Source organism: Malurus melanocephalus, unplaced genomic scaffold (assembly GCF_030028575.1).
Source record: "Malurus melanocephalus ecotype Western Australia unplaced genomic scaffold, MMel_1.1 scaffold_1003, whole genome shotgun sequence".
Classification (NCBI taxonomy): Eukaryota; Metazoa; Chordata; class Aves; order Passeriformes; family Maluridae; genus Malurus; species Malurus melanocephalus.
In genome coordinates, this window is record NW_026624235.1 from 1 (window position 1) to 13,838 (window position 13,838).

Sequence of the window (13,838 nt, forward strand, 5' to 3'; positions counted from 1 at the left end):
TGAGCAGAGATCCATCCCCAGCCTCCAGCAGGACAGACAGACAGAACCCCCTGTCTGAGCAGAGATCCATCCCCAGCCTCCAGCAGCTCAGAACAGCCTGAGGCACTGACTGCAGTTACCAGTGTCAGTCAGAGCTACCTCAACTGGAACTGGACAGTCTGACCTATGGTTGTGGCAGCCTCCTGTGTGACAGCAGTGACAGCCACCACCCTGTGTGACAGGGGAAGAGGTGGTTTATGGGGAAGTTGTGTCAGGGATTTTCCTGCACAGGAGAAGGCGTGTCCTGTGTATCCTCCTGCTAACAGCAGGCTGTCTGTGGGGTCCCCAAACCCCTATGGGACAATGAGCTCTATGGGATGCCTGCAATTCTTCCACCCAGAGCTTCTCTCCATTGGAGCTCTCCCATCCAGAGTTCCCCCACTGGATAAGCACTGCAGCCTTAATGTGAGAGGGCACCAAAATCACAACTTGCAGAATTAGCAACAAGGAAGAGAAATTGGCCCTTCTGTCCTGCTCAGGGCACTTCACAGTGACCCACAGGGACCATACCMGGGCACAACCAGCAGGATGAGTACTCCATGAGCATCCCTACTTGGCAGGGCTGAGCATGAGGGCATCCACATCAGCTTTGCAAACACATTGCTGCTGAGTGGGGCTGGGAAACCAGCTGTCATCAGAAGTGTTTAAAAATACACTCTAAAGGTGCTATAAATGGGCCTGTGAGGCCAGTGAGCTGAGGTTGTGCTGCTGAAGGCAGGGTGGGAGCAGACTCACCTGAAGCAGGGCTGGGATGGCTTCAGGTGAAGGATGGTGAGGAGCACTTTTTAAGCACTGAGACCATGTAATTCAGTCCAAACCATCCCAGCTGAATGCCATTTGACCCTGTTTGACTCTAAGGGAAAGGAGGGGAGTGCCTCCTTGGGGACACAAGCCCTCACTGCCAGCTGAGCTGCTCCAGCTTCCATCAGATGTATTTTCCATCAGTGAGGACAGTGATGCCTCACTCACTTGCAATTCCACTGGGCCAACGGGGAAATGGGACAGYCAAATSTATCTTATGGASARGCTTTGAAAYAAATTAAAAAATCCCTCAGGTACCTGTAGAGTTTTGCCACAGGACACACAAGATGTGTTTATACTTCTGGTCCTCTCTTTTATACATACTTGTTTAGTGGATACAGTTAGGGCACCATGTTTGATCACGTGATAATTATTTATTTCTTAATGTATGTCCCAAACAATCATGTTGTTGATTACCTCTTCATATTTGTTATAATCTCTCCAGAGCTGCTCTATGTTAATCATKGGATTCACACAACCACGCTGGTAAACCCTACGGACGGCTGTGATCCTCTGGTTTTCTGCATAAGATCCTACAGCTTCTCTAAACAGTGAGAAGAGAGATCAACATCAGCTTTTACAGTCACAAACTGGCAGGAACATCAGCATTACATTAACTGAGCTTAAAAAAAAAATTATTTTAAGGTACTTACACGCCTTTCAAAAAATTGATGTAATCCACCCAGATCTAGGTGAGAAAAAATATTACATATAATGAAACCAATGTTTAGCTGTACTTGTCATAAAGTTAGAAATAAAATGTGTTTTGATTAAAAAAACATACCTGGTATGACATGATTTCCATGCCAATCTTATCCAGAGCAAAATCATATGCCTGAGCCATTTTTTCTCTGAGGAAAAGAACCACAAAGACCATAAAGCAAGTGTTTAGTATTTTAAAAATTCTTTATTTAAGAGTATTCTTTTGTGCAGCAAAATCTAACCAAATATCGAGGAATGAGAAATATCATTCAACAGTTGAGGACAAAACTTGGTATTGGGATGGCTTTAAATTCTGTATTTAGGTTCTGTTGGGGTTTTGGTTGTTTTATTCAAGAAAATTATTTAAATCCATTGGTAGCAATTCAGCATTTTAACAGCTCCTGGCCCACCCCCAGTCAGTGGAAATCCATGAATACTACATAAAGTTGAGAAGAAAACAACTGCTCTCCATCTTCTTAGCTGACAGATGCACCCACAAGTTCTTTTTTTTTTTTCCCTTTCAGAGGTCCCCAAACCTTTTCATAGTTCTCTGGGAACTCCAGAAGGCTGGAGCAATTAGGAGTGGAATCCTTGTGTGGAAACTGCCCAGAACTCTTCACAGGATTTCTTATTCCCCCCAAATTCAAAGTATTTTCCCTCAAATTTAAAATGTTTACTGAATTTCCCTGGTTAAGTTTCGGTCAAAGCTATTTTTTCTCTCTTGCACTTCTCTCCTAGTTTTCTTTACCCAAAAATACTTCAGCTCCTTATTATCTCCTTGACCACATTAACAGGAAAAATGGGAAAAGCAAATTGAACAAGCTGACACTTCTAAAATTATTTCAAAACAGTATTGTAAAATAAAATAAAACCCTCTGCTTTTATCTTTTTCTGTTAATGCATTATTTATCTTGCCAGTCATAGTGCAAAGAAATAATGGTGGGCTGGGGGAAGAAACAATTTATAGATGTTGCGAATTACTGGTATTTTTTGAAACTCAGTCTGCAGGAATATAAACAAGCAAAATGTAGTAACTGAAAAGAGATGAAGATTAACCCCAAAAATTTGACACTCTGAATTGTATACCTTTTTTATGGATTCCAAAACCTCCCTTAATTCCTGAACAGGATGCTGGGGGCAAGGACAAGGAAGAGGAAGTGTTTTTCATGTTGGCTCAAGCACCAATCCCACCTGCAGGGAACTGGCAGCTCCTCCACTGCCTTTATCCCACCTCGTTATARGAATCCAGACCAGTTTTACCCAGAAAACTCAATTAAAGAAACTTTAATGTTTTYTAAATACAGATTACACATTAACCACTCAACACTTTAAAAGAAAATCCCCAGATTTGTCACCCAGGTTCCTCCCCATCCCCTGGTCAATCAAAAAGAGATTCACCATAAAACTAAAATAATTCAGAGCACTTGTAACTTGTAACTTACTTGTAACTAGGTAGCTTCCCCTTGGTTTCTCGTACATAGGAAAGGTAACATTTCCATAAATCAATGTGTAAAACCTTCATAAGGCAGCGCTGAAATAACTGTTTAATACATCAAGAAGACGTGATCAGAATTCCAGATATAGAAATTAGGTTTCTACTTTTAAAGCTATACAAAATGAATTTAAATAATCCTTATAAATTGTGATTTACAAGAGTAAGTTAAACTACTCATTCTTTTGACTAAAGCATCTCCATGCTATGGAAGGGAGATGGAGATAATTAAKCAGAGAAATCCCCCTGCACACTTCMCTGATTATGGCAATAGCAACAAATCAACTTCAGTGATACTTTTTATCTGTGTTTCCCATTCAATGACAGCTACAGCTTTTTTTCAATCTGGTTTATTCCAATCACAAGGTACTTGTTCTTGCTATAGAGATACATTATATATATTAATATGACTCACCTTTTCCACTTTGTCATAATTTTTTGCTTTAATCTATAGGGAAGCAGAAAAAAAAAACAAATCACTTAAGAAACTATTTTAGAATAGTAGGAATACATTCTTCATACAATACTATAGCATTCCAGTTTGCCTCAATTCCTTACACTCAAACACCACATAACGTTGCAAAAATATAATTAAACATACAAAAATCATGTACTTTGTTTAGGTTTTGCAAAATTAGCAGGGTTTTTTAATTTTTATTTTTAATTCTTCAATTCCCAAATGTAGGTACCAGCAGGCAAATTTGCTTTCCTGTGTTCTGGTTTGAACACCCAGACTTAGCCTTTTGTTTCTAGGCACCTTGTTGCCTTCAGTGCATATATTGACTTAGGTACCAGAGCTTCTAGATCAAGATTTATTAAATTAAGGGTAAAACACTGYATTTACAAAACTACCAGGCTAATAAATGTATTATACTTGAATATTTATTTCCCAAAGTGCACTTTGCTCTAATATGCTGATGCTGAATAAGGGAATAACAAGCATGGAGAATCTGTTTTTTGACAGCTGCCCCAGCCCTGGTGCTCCCTTTCAGGAGGGAGTGAACCACACTCACATCTCAGCAGCAGTTTCATTCAGACASACAMACACCACAAGGGCAGGGGGTGAAAYGCAGACCCCAACTAACKGGCTGCCTTTCAGACAGACAAAGAAAAGCACAAAACAGATGAGGAGGGCAGACCGGCATCCTGGATGGATTTATTTATCTGGTAACAYGCTAGCAATCTCTGCAGACACACCCTGATGACACAAGGAAAACCAACACCCTTGAAATAAAGATCCTTTAATGAACCAGGATTTGTTACTCTGTGTTGCATTTTTGTAGAGAATCAAACTCCCCTGTTAAATCTCCCTGCTCTTGGTTTACTTAGAGGACTCCCAGTCTTTACTCCGGTGTGGAACACAGGCACCTCTCCACTTCACTGAGGAGMACAATGTAGGCAGCAAATACCACCCTTTGAACCAGGGATGCATTATTTAATTTTATATCATTTCCACTCTAAAGCACAGCAGAACTTCTAATGAAAGTATTAGGAGACACAGATTGCAGGAGACCTAAAATAATGATGCCCTGCCTCCTGTTTCCTGAGTGTCTCTACTCCTGCAACACCCTGGGGTCCTGAGAAGCTYAAAAACCTGAACAAGATCATTTAAAAATGAGAGAATTTAAATAATTCTCAAGAAAAACTTTATTAGCACACAAGGCAGACTGGACTCTTGTGTCTGTACCATCAGTATCCCACCCAGGCTGAAAGAATTCCACACAATCCAGGATGGCAGAAAGGTAAACCTAATTGTGTCTTGCAGAGTCCAGAAGAAAAAAAAAGGCTTTTTTACTTCATCCTTTTTTGACAGTAAGAGTAACTTTTCATGTCACTCAGAACCTCTTAAAATATGAAAATGATTCACTAAAGAGACGGAGCTCTCAGTCTATTCCTCCCACTCCCTGAAATCTCCTGCTATCCTTGGCTGAGTGTAAAAGAACAAGTGAATCTTGGCTTCTATGTCTTAGCACACAGGGCAGCTGCCTGCAATGTTTTTTTTTTCCTTGTACTTAACTCAAGTAAAGCCTTCCAAAAGACAAGCAGAATTGATTTTCTTTTTTAATCAGAGTGAGATAGGAGATAATATGAATTCTTTTGTGAAAATTAGGTAATTAATTCATGGTTTTGCCAATGACAAAAGACATCACCTTCTAGTTATTCAGTAACAAGACAAAAAATAAATTTAAGAGCTCAGAATGAAAATCTATAAGCAGACAGGGCAAAACATGAGTTTGCCTCCCAGGTGTAGCCATGTAAACAGTGTCAGCAACTTTAGTAGCTCCTGGCAGCACTGTCACCAGGCAACATCAAAGAATGGAGCACAAGGAATATGTATCAATTACACTGCATGCATTTCCCAGAATCAAAGACCTTAAAAAGAAAAAATACTTTGCTATGAAAAGAAGGTATAKTCTTTATTTGCATGTGTTATGACTCAAAGCAAAATATTTTCTATGTGATTATCATATATATGAAAAGCTGCTGACCACATCTGGACTCCAAGTCAGCATTATGTATTTGTTAAGTACCCAGRGGCGGTTTGGTATCTTAAAATTCAGAAATCTTGGTACCAGTGAAGTTAGGAGGTTGGCAAGTGGGATTTGTTAAAAAAGAAAAGCAATATTGACCAAGSCTTACTGGGTGTCTCAATGGAAAAGCAACTGTCTCCCCTGCAGGAATCTGTTTGCATTTCCTGGCTCASCATTCCCAAACAAACCCCCTGGCAAGGGCAGGGGCTGCCTCCAGCACCCAGCATCACACAYTTCTTGTTTTTCCTATTACAGACACTGCAACAGGCATGATTAGAGGTGGGAAAGCATTAAAGAACTTAATACTGTAATTTTGTCCTTAAAAGACAAACATAAAGTCAACTATAGGGACAATTATAGCAGATTATTCTCCAGTTTCTAAGACTGCCAGGATTCCTATTCTGATTCCTTTAATTCAAGGGGCAGGTTGACACACAGCAGTGGTTCCACCACAAATCCACCTCCTATTCCATCAGCTGAGGAATATTGTCATTCCAAGGTAAATCCATGTAGTAGAGTCTCCTCTCCATCCCTGGAGACTACACAAATACCATTTAGTCTGACCAGCTATCCTTGGACATTCCTGTAATAAAACACACCCAAACTGCCTTCCTCTGCCTGTGACAATTCCACCTGTCTTGCTGAAAGAGTAACTTCAGATTTGATGCTCCAACAATAAATTTAAGTCACTGCTGTATCAGCTTTGTACATGATGAATTCATAAGAGTTAAATTTCTTCCCAGAATACACAATGTAATTCCCTATAATGAGCTTCACAAACATTCAAGGGCAAAACTTAATCCATAAATTACATAGCACTTCACCCTTTTAAACAGACTTTTACAAGACATATGAATCATTTATGATAATGCAAGGCAAGTGATTTTACTAATCTAGGGACTTGATACTAGTTCTAGTTGTCTGGCAACATACAACACAAGCCTAAAAAGCATCCCTGTTTTATTTTAACCTTTTCAGTGTTTCTTGCTTTCCATCAAGATCCTGAGGAAGCACGATTAGTACACGGTAATTAAGGACTAGCATGGTTTGTTCTGTCATTAATGCTACATCCCAGCTACATTTTATTTCTTTCAATTGCAATTTTCCAGGAGAAAAGTATTTTCTCCAGCATAAAATGCACCCTTATCCACTGCCTCCAGCTCTCCCCTTGGTGGGGTAGATCCTCTTGCTCTCTTTACCCACTTTACCTGTACTTCTCTCCAAGATTTTTAAGACATTTTTGGGAAGAAGAGAAACACTATGACTGCACCAGSTGCTGAGGGACAAGTTGGGAGAGAAGGAACAACACAGCTGYACAGGAGTGCACSCTTTTGAGGATTTTCCTAAATTCTGGTTTTATTAATACAAATACTGCTTCATCCTTAATGTTTGGAGTTCGGGTTTTTTTAAAAAACAGACACACAACATATATTGCAGGGCACAAAACGACAACCAGAGTCTACTTATATGTAGATGGAAGTATTGCTTTTCCTTATTAACTGAAGGGAACAGTGTGAAAGACCTATATTCATTGACAGTTACCTGACTAGGTATTAGATAAATAAAAGTTAACATTTTAAAATTAAATCAGACTACACAAAATTTATCATCACTGAATCAATTTCACTATTTGCYTTTTTGATTGTTAGGGTGAAATAATCCACACCCCAGTGTCAAATACAGTGGGATGTAATTTGGATCTCTAGCAGCATCTGTGAGTGTAACAAAATACATTCACATTTCTCTACCTGTTTCCAAAATACAGGCAAGGGACCACAGCAGTTCAGACCCCCTAAAAGGAATGACATCTTTGAAAGGATAGAGCTGCTAATTCTCTGTTCTGTCTTTAGCACATTCAGCCTTTTGCTGTTTGCTGAGGCTCCCAGGGTGTGATTAATTGTGTGAGCACTTAATGGGACAAACACCTCTTCCAACAGGTCAGGTAACAGCAATTACCTTTGCAAACAGCARCCCAAGCTCTGCTCAAGTACATGAAAGGCAGGTAAAAGGCAGGGCTAGCAAGGATTAATTTCTCATATCTTTTCTGTTTCTTCCTATCTGTAGCATCCTACTGCTATTTCTTCTCATTTTCCTTGAGTTCTACTTGCTTTCCAGAACATACTTTCATTAAAAAAAAMCCCACACCCTGCACCCTGATTTGCAGTTATGTTTAAACACCAAATCCAGCTGTTCTTACTTGCACTTATATTCTTCCTGACAAACTGAATCCCATTATTGCAAACATGTCTCGTGGATTAGTAGTGAAGCTGCAAAAACAGCCCCTTTCAAGTCATGATGAAAARCACTCTATGCTCTTCAAAACAAAAAGACAGACGGCTTCACTTATCTGTTATTTCACCACGCTACAGATCTGACATTTCAAAATTGTCCAGAAATTGGGGGTGAAGGAGTCAACTGCTCCATGTTTAAGTTTTCTTTTCATATGAGTTCTGGCCTCAGACTACTGAACTGGCTGTTCTTTGATGAAAGTCCCAAATTTACAGCTCACATAAGCACTGCCAGCTTTTCTTCCTTGCTCTATTTCTACCCATTCTTTAACGTGTTCTCCAACTCAGCAAAACCATTACTTTTTTTATTTAGGCAATTTGCCCATTATGAAATGTAATGTAATATTAGCTGTATGAAGTAATTTACAAATGCTAGGCACCCACTACTTTCTAGCCAGATTCTACTTCATACCCAGATTCTCAATTTCATTTTAATGAAAAGTCAATTTTCAACATGCCCCGTGGGTTGTAATTTCCTCTTTAATTTCACACTCCCTTTAAGGCCTAGCAGAAAACACCACCCCACATTCACATCCCTGCAAACTTGCTTCCTTCCCAACTTATGCATTTTGGTTTTTCCTATGTACTTGAATTCATTTCTGCTTTTCATTCCTGTTTCTCAATGTCTTTTACAGAAGTACTGTACTTTACAGAAGCAGTGGGAAATTTTAAGATGTGTTTACAAATAGCTCACATTAACAGATCTACTGGGATCCTTGCAGCTCTTAGGAAGTGTGCAAAGCAGCAGTGATTTTCCTCCTAGAATTGATTTTATATCATTTAATTGATTATAGGATTCAAAAGCACATATAGCACCCACGGATTGCAAGGTAATCTCTAACAAGACAAAATGCAATGAGATAAAGATTTAGAGGTTATAGCTATGGAAAATGGGGTATTTTAGGTGGCACTAAGTTCCCCATTAGGCTTACAGTTTCATCATTTCTCACTATACGCATCACATGCCTACAGTTTTAACACATTTTTTTCAGAAAAAAAGGGCTTGCCTATGAGGGCAGAACCGAGTAAGTTTGATATGCATATTTTTTCCACACTGACAATTATGGTGTTTCAGAGAATCTGTTTTAGTAAAATATGGTTATCAAATAACAATAATTCTTATGGAAGACRTCTCTGTTAATTCACCAAGCATACATTAATATCACACCTGAGCGATTTACAATTTCACAGAGATCTTAATCTCAAAAAGAGATCCTTGAATATCAAATTTTTAAAAGCAACACATTTGTAAGGCAGCCTCCACTCTGATTTAGCAAAAAAGGCTAAAAGCCCAAATGGARATATCTTAAGACCAGAAAGAACTGCTGCCCTTATGAGTGGTCAAATTCATTCAGAGACCATACATTAATGGCTCACATTTTCTAGCATGGAACTGGTCTCATAGAGACTGTCCCCAAAGAAAAGCCAGCCAAACAAGAAATTCTCCTACAGAAAAGGTACACAGGTTACTCAAAGAGTAAAAAATGCTACTGAGAGATGTAATTATATCATACAGCATAAAATCTTCTTACTCTTGTAATATTAATGCAAGACCAGCTTGGCCCATTAGCAGAGAAYAAATGGTTCTTAATGTTTTGCCTCTGTTCTTAAAACATAAAAGAGCAATTTTCCAATAATTTGAGGCCAGAATGGTTCTCAAAACCATTAGACTGATCCTCAGCCTCCAAAAGTGCCTAAGGGCTCTCATGTMTGACCACAGAGGCCAGCTGTCTGATCACAGGAAACCATAAATCAGAAATCTAGAAGTTAATAGTGCAGAATAATGCTCAGGCACAGGTAATTCTCTGCAACTGCATCTCAGCATCGATTTGCAGCTGACAAGATGCTCTGATGTCAGATTTCAATATAACAGTCGTGCTAATATTCATTTCCCATGTAGCCTAGGTGGGTACATTTGCAGCTTATTYCACCTCTCGGGAGGAAGACGAAATSTGGAAGCCAGTTACAAAAGCAGCGTAGAAAGTCACAGCCTTTGTAGCCTAAGCCAGAGAAAAATGGAATACAACTGACCTCCCAGTTTCCTCCCACCTCTCTCCCTCTCAGTACATAGAGAGGGAGTATACCAGGAGTTAGTTACATATTTAWGATAAAGATTCTGATTTTGGAGTAATGAAAAGACACTGGCACAGGTAAACCCCTAACCTTGCCAAAGAAAGGTCAGCCTTGACCCATACACTAGAAAGAAMACCTGCTTACTGACCAGAAATGTGCTACTTTTCCAAATACCTGCACAGCTCAAATAAATGCCACTGGTACTTCTGGCCCCCTTCTGGAAAGCACTCTGAGCAATTACAGCTTCTTTGCAGTAAAGCCCTGTTTGGTACTAATTTCATTTCTTTGTTGCTTTTCACAGTGAAAAATGTTTTCTTCTGCAACCTGCCCCACCAAGTGCTGGCCAGGCAAAATGAGCCATATTGTAGGGAAGGGTTGTTTTGAGACAGCAGACATTCGGTCAGTTTGATACTTCTTACCCCTACCGCTCTAACCAAGCATTTTGTGGCTTTTCTGCTACAACAGATCATTCAGAAACCCATGGTAAAGTGCTCTAAAACTTTCAGCAGAAAAGAGCCTCTTCAGTAGATGGACAGCAGGCAAGTACTTGATTCAGACAGTGAGGACTTCATTCCTAGGTTAGGTGCATTGTTATGTAAATAGGGAATACATTCAGATAGCACTTGCATTACAGAATGATGCAAATGTCTGCAAAAAGAAAATTAAAGCAAAGTGTTAAAAATACTCTGTAGGCTCCCAGTTAACTTAATTTGCATAGAAGCACATAATGGATCTCAGAAATACTAAGATAGCTTTTTTTTTGTTGTATTTTGCTGCTTTAGGCTAGGATGCCAGGAGCAGGCCTGATACAAAAACACCAAGATACGACAATACCAAAGCACTCTGTAAAACTGATATGGAACTAACACAACAGCTTAATTGATAATCTTCACCACTGGTAGAAAATATTTGGCTAAGTACAAAACAGGGAACTGCTACCAAAACGTAACGTAAGGTCCCTAAATTCAGAAGGTGCAGCTCACAGCAAGGTTCCCAAGAAAAGATGTGGATCTCCCCACGTCCAAACTTTAGCCCAGCATATGAAGACAATGGTGACTGAACACGGTGCTCGGCTCCATTTGGGCTCATGTCGTCATGGTGACACAGCAGGCTTAAAAAATCCTCACTGAAGGCTCAGGCATCACTACAAAACCTCTGTGATTGACTGAATTAGACAGCACTKGAGAACTGACTTCCAGTATTGACTGCAGCAGAAATTCCTGCTCACAGGKGAAAAACAGCATTTTCTAGACAGTTTGAGTAACTCTGCCAGCCTGGGAAGCAAACAYAGGTACTAACACTGAGTTCAAGCTGTTGATCCAACTCAACATTTCTATGCATTAGAGGCACAARGGTACCCTCCATGAGTAGTGAAAAATGCTGGACTATGAAGCTTGTGCAGATATGACARACTGCCAGAGGCCTAATAACACCTCCTCAGTGCAGGGTCTTCATTTGACTCAGACAAAAGATCTGCCAGAATTCTCAAACTTCATTATTCAGAAACACCAGTATTTTTCTCACTGGTATATTAAGAAACYCAYAGACTGACCTTCTTTGCAACTTTTYTAGGGGTAAACCCAAATTTTGGGAGCATCAGTAAAATAAAAAATAAACATGTAATATCTAACTTTATGCCTTTTTTCTTTTTGTAAATAGCTGGGATTTCTTACACAACAGTAATTTTTTCAACTAATTTTGCAGACTGAGACAAATTTTCTAAGACTACTAGCACAAAACTTACCTCCATTTAATGCCAGAAAAACATTCCTGCTAAACTCAAGTCYGTCAGCTAATTTTAAAGTTCCACAGTACTTCCTTTCTAATATCCATCTAATACAAAGAAAAAAAAGCACGTGCTATGTAATTTTTCAGTATCAGTTGGAAATTTAATTCCTCCCCCCCCCAAAAAAAATCAGACCTGAATTATGTTTAGTCACATCTTATATGGGAGATTTTATATGTGCTGTTCAGGCACACAAGCACTGACATTTTATCAGGAGCAAATACTGTGGAATATTCTGCCCGTCCTACTCAAGTACTCCTGTGCAGAATTTCAGTCAAGGTAAAGTTACTGKTAACATTTCCACGAGGAGTGGTAACTAGTGGACAGCAACTCTGGGCAAGTAAAACAGAAGTATCAGGGCAGCAATTTCTTTATCAGGGGGTGGAGTAGGGATGGGGACCCTCTTCTGTATTTTGCTTGCACCCACAGCACTTCTTCAGGTAACTTGGAYCAACAAGTCAAGCATTTAAACTATTTTAAGAGTTCATTTTTACAAAGAAAAGCTTAAATAGCTAATAAAGCTTTCCAGGATATCTATGTATACTTTCAAACATTTATCCCAGTCTATTTAAAACCAGTCAATTTGAAACTTTGCATTCTTTATTATAAATGAACTGTACTTTCTCCTAGTCACTTTTTATAGAATGCTCAGCCATCAYCAGATGGAATAAGCACATCCAGCACAATCTTGCAATTAGGCCGAATTCAAAATTCAAAGCCACCATCAGTCAGGACTAGAATGACTAAATTCCCCCAGTGAAATGAAACCTTCCAGACTAAGGTTCTCAGTGTAGGGCCTGCTGTTCTGATCTGGTATGAAGGGAATGTTTCTTCATGTATGAACCTGTGGGGCAGGCAGGCTTCCAAAGCATCCTGCTTGTAACTAAAGCTATTAATTCCTGCAGTGTCATGGAAGATCTGGGAAGGGGTCAATTGTCATGGCCGGTAGAAGGAAAACTGCAAGCTAAGCTTCCAAAAGCAAATGCATTACAAAAGCACTTCTTTATAAACTTACTATCACTCATCTTCAACTTGAATTAATTGCATATTAGAAGTGCACAACCCCTCTAAGTAGCTGCAAGCCTATATATATTAAATTACCATCATTCTAGTCTTTGCTGTATTAACATCAATGGCAAGGCTTCTTGTACTTCAACTCCTGCATGCTACAATGCGATCTTCTCAGTATCTGTGACATGGTATCAAAAAGTAACCTAAAGAACCTAACTAAACCAAGTTTCAGGGCAAGTTTAAAACCAATTCACCACTGTTTCTACCAGACACTGCCCAYCACAAGCTGCTAGATGTGTTTGCACACTTTACAAATACAACACAGTTGCAATCTCACCAGTTACTATTCAATTGCATAAGCATAATTCAGAGGGTGCAAGAGTAGCAGATTTCTTCTGCAACAGTTAAATGCTAGAAAGTTTGKAATGGGATTAGTTTAAGCTTTATTTTTTTAAACAAAATCAGGCATCGTATTTCATTACTAGGGAATCTTTCCTCCACCTCCCCCCCGCTGTACCATCCAAWATGGTCAGTGGAATGATGGCATTGGAAGAACACATCTGAGCTGTGCAAATGACAGCTTCTGGCTAAGGCCTCCCAGGAGCTCCTTGTCATCTGAAAGATGAACTGCAAGCACATTAAAAGATAGGGCCCCCAGCAACACCTCAAAGTTCACAATTCTTACTCTGAATATACTTCTACATCTGCCCATAAAAACAGTGTGGGATGGGTAGGGTGGAACGGAGAAAAGGCAGGCCAATACTGGGTTCAAGACAACAAAAATAAAAAAAAGAAATCTAACTATCTTCCCACTCCTTTACATACAGCACCAAGTCATGATTTGGCACTCAGACTCAAGCCGCAGATTATAAAATCCTCTTCACTGTTATTTTAAATATATTCTAAACACATCATTTTTTAAGTACTTATAAACTTTTGGGCACTTTGAGTAAATAATCTGTAGGCAATTTGCACTGATAAGCTCCTGCACTCCTATTTCTAGTCTATGACTTAAAAAGAACATGAATTATGCTCTTATGACCTTATTACTGAAGCCTGAGTAAAATTACCATAAAACCTCAGCATATTAACGATTATCTCTTCTCCTTTTGGAG

At 39.3% G+C, this 13,838-nt stretch overlaps 1 protein-coding gene across 1 annotated transcript in view; it reads right to left on the reverse strand.

Moving 5' to 3' along the window:
* Positions 1-1,184: 1,184 nt before the first annotated feature.
* The window catches only part of LOC130585923 (cleavage stimulation factor subunit 3-like), a 28,130-nt gene continuing 15,476 nt past the window's right edge, over positions 1,185-13,838 (reverse strand). Inside the window, exons 4-8 of the mRNA XM_057386602.1 lie at positions 3,450-3,482; positions 2,985-3,082; positions 1,625-1,691; positions 1,494-1,528; positions 1,185-1,384 (exon numbers count right to left, since the gene is read on the reverse strand). Coding sequence (XP_057242585.1) covers positions 1,222-1,384; positions 1,494-1,528; positions 1,625-1,691; positions 2,985-3,082; positions 3,450-3,482 — 396 coding nt within the window. The 3' untranslated portion in view covers positions 1,185-1,221. The remainder of the gene's footprint in view (positions 1,385-1,493; positions 1,529-1,624; positions 1,692-2,984; positions 3,083-3,449; positions 3,483-13,838) is intronic.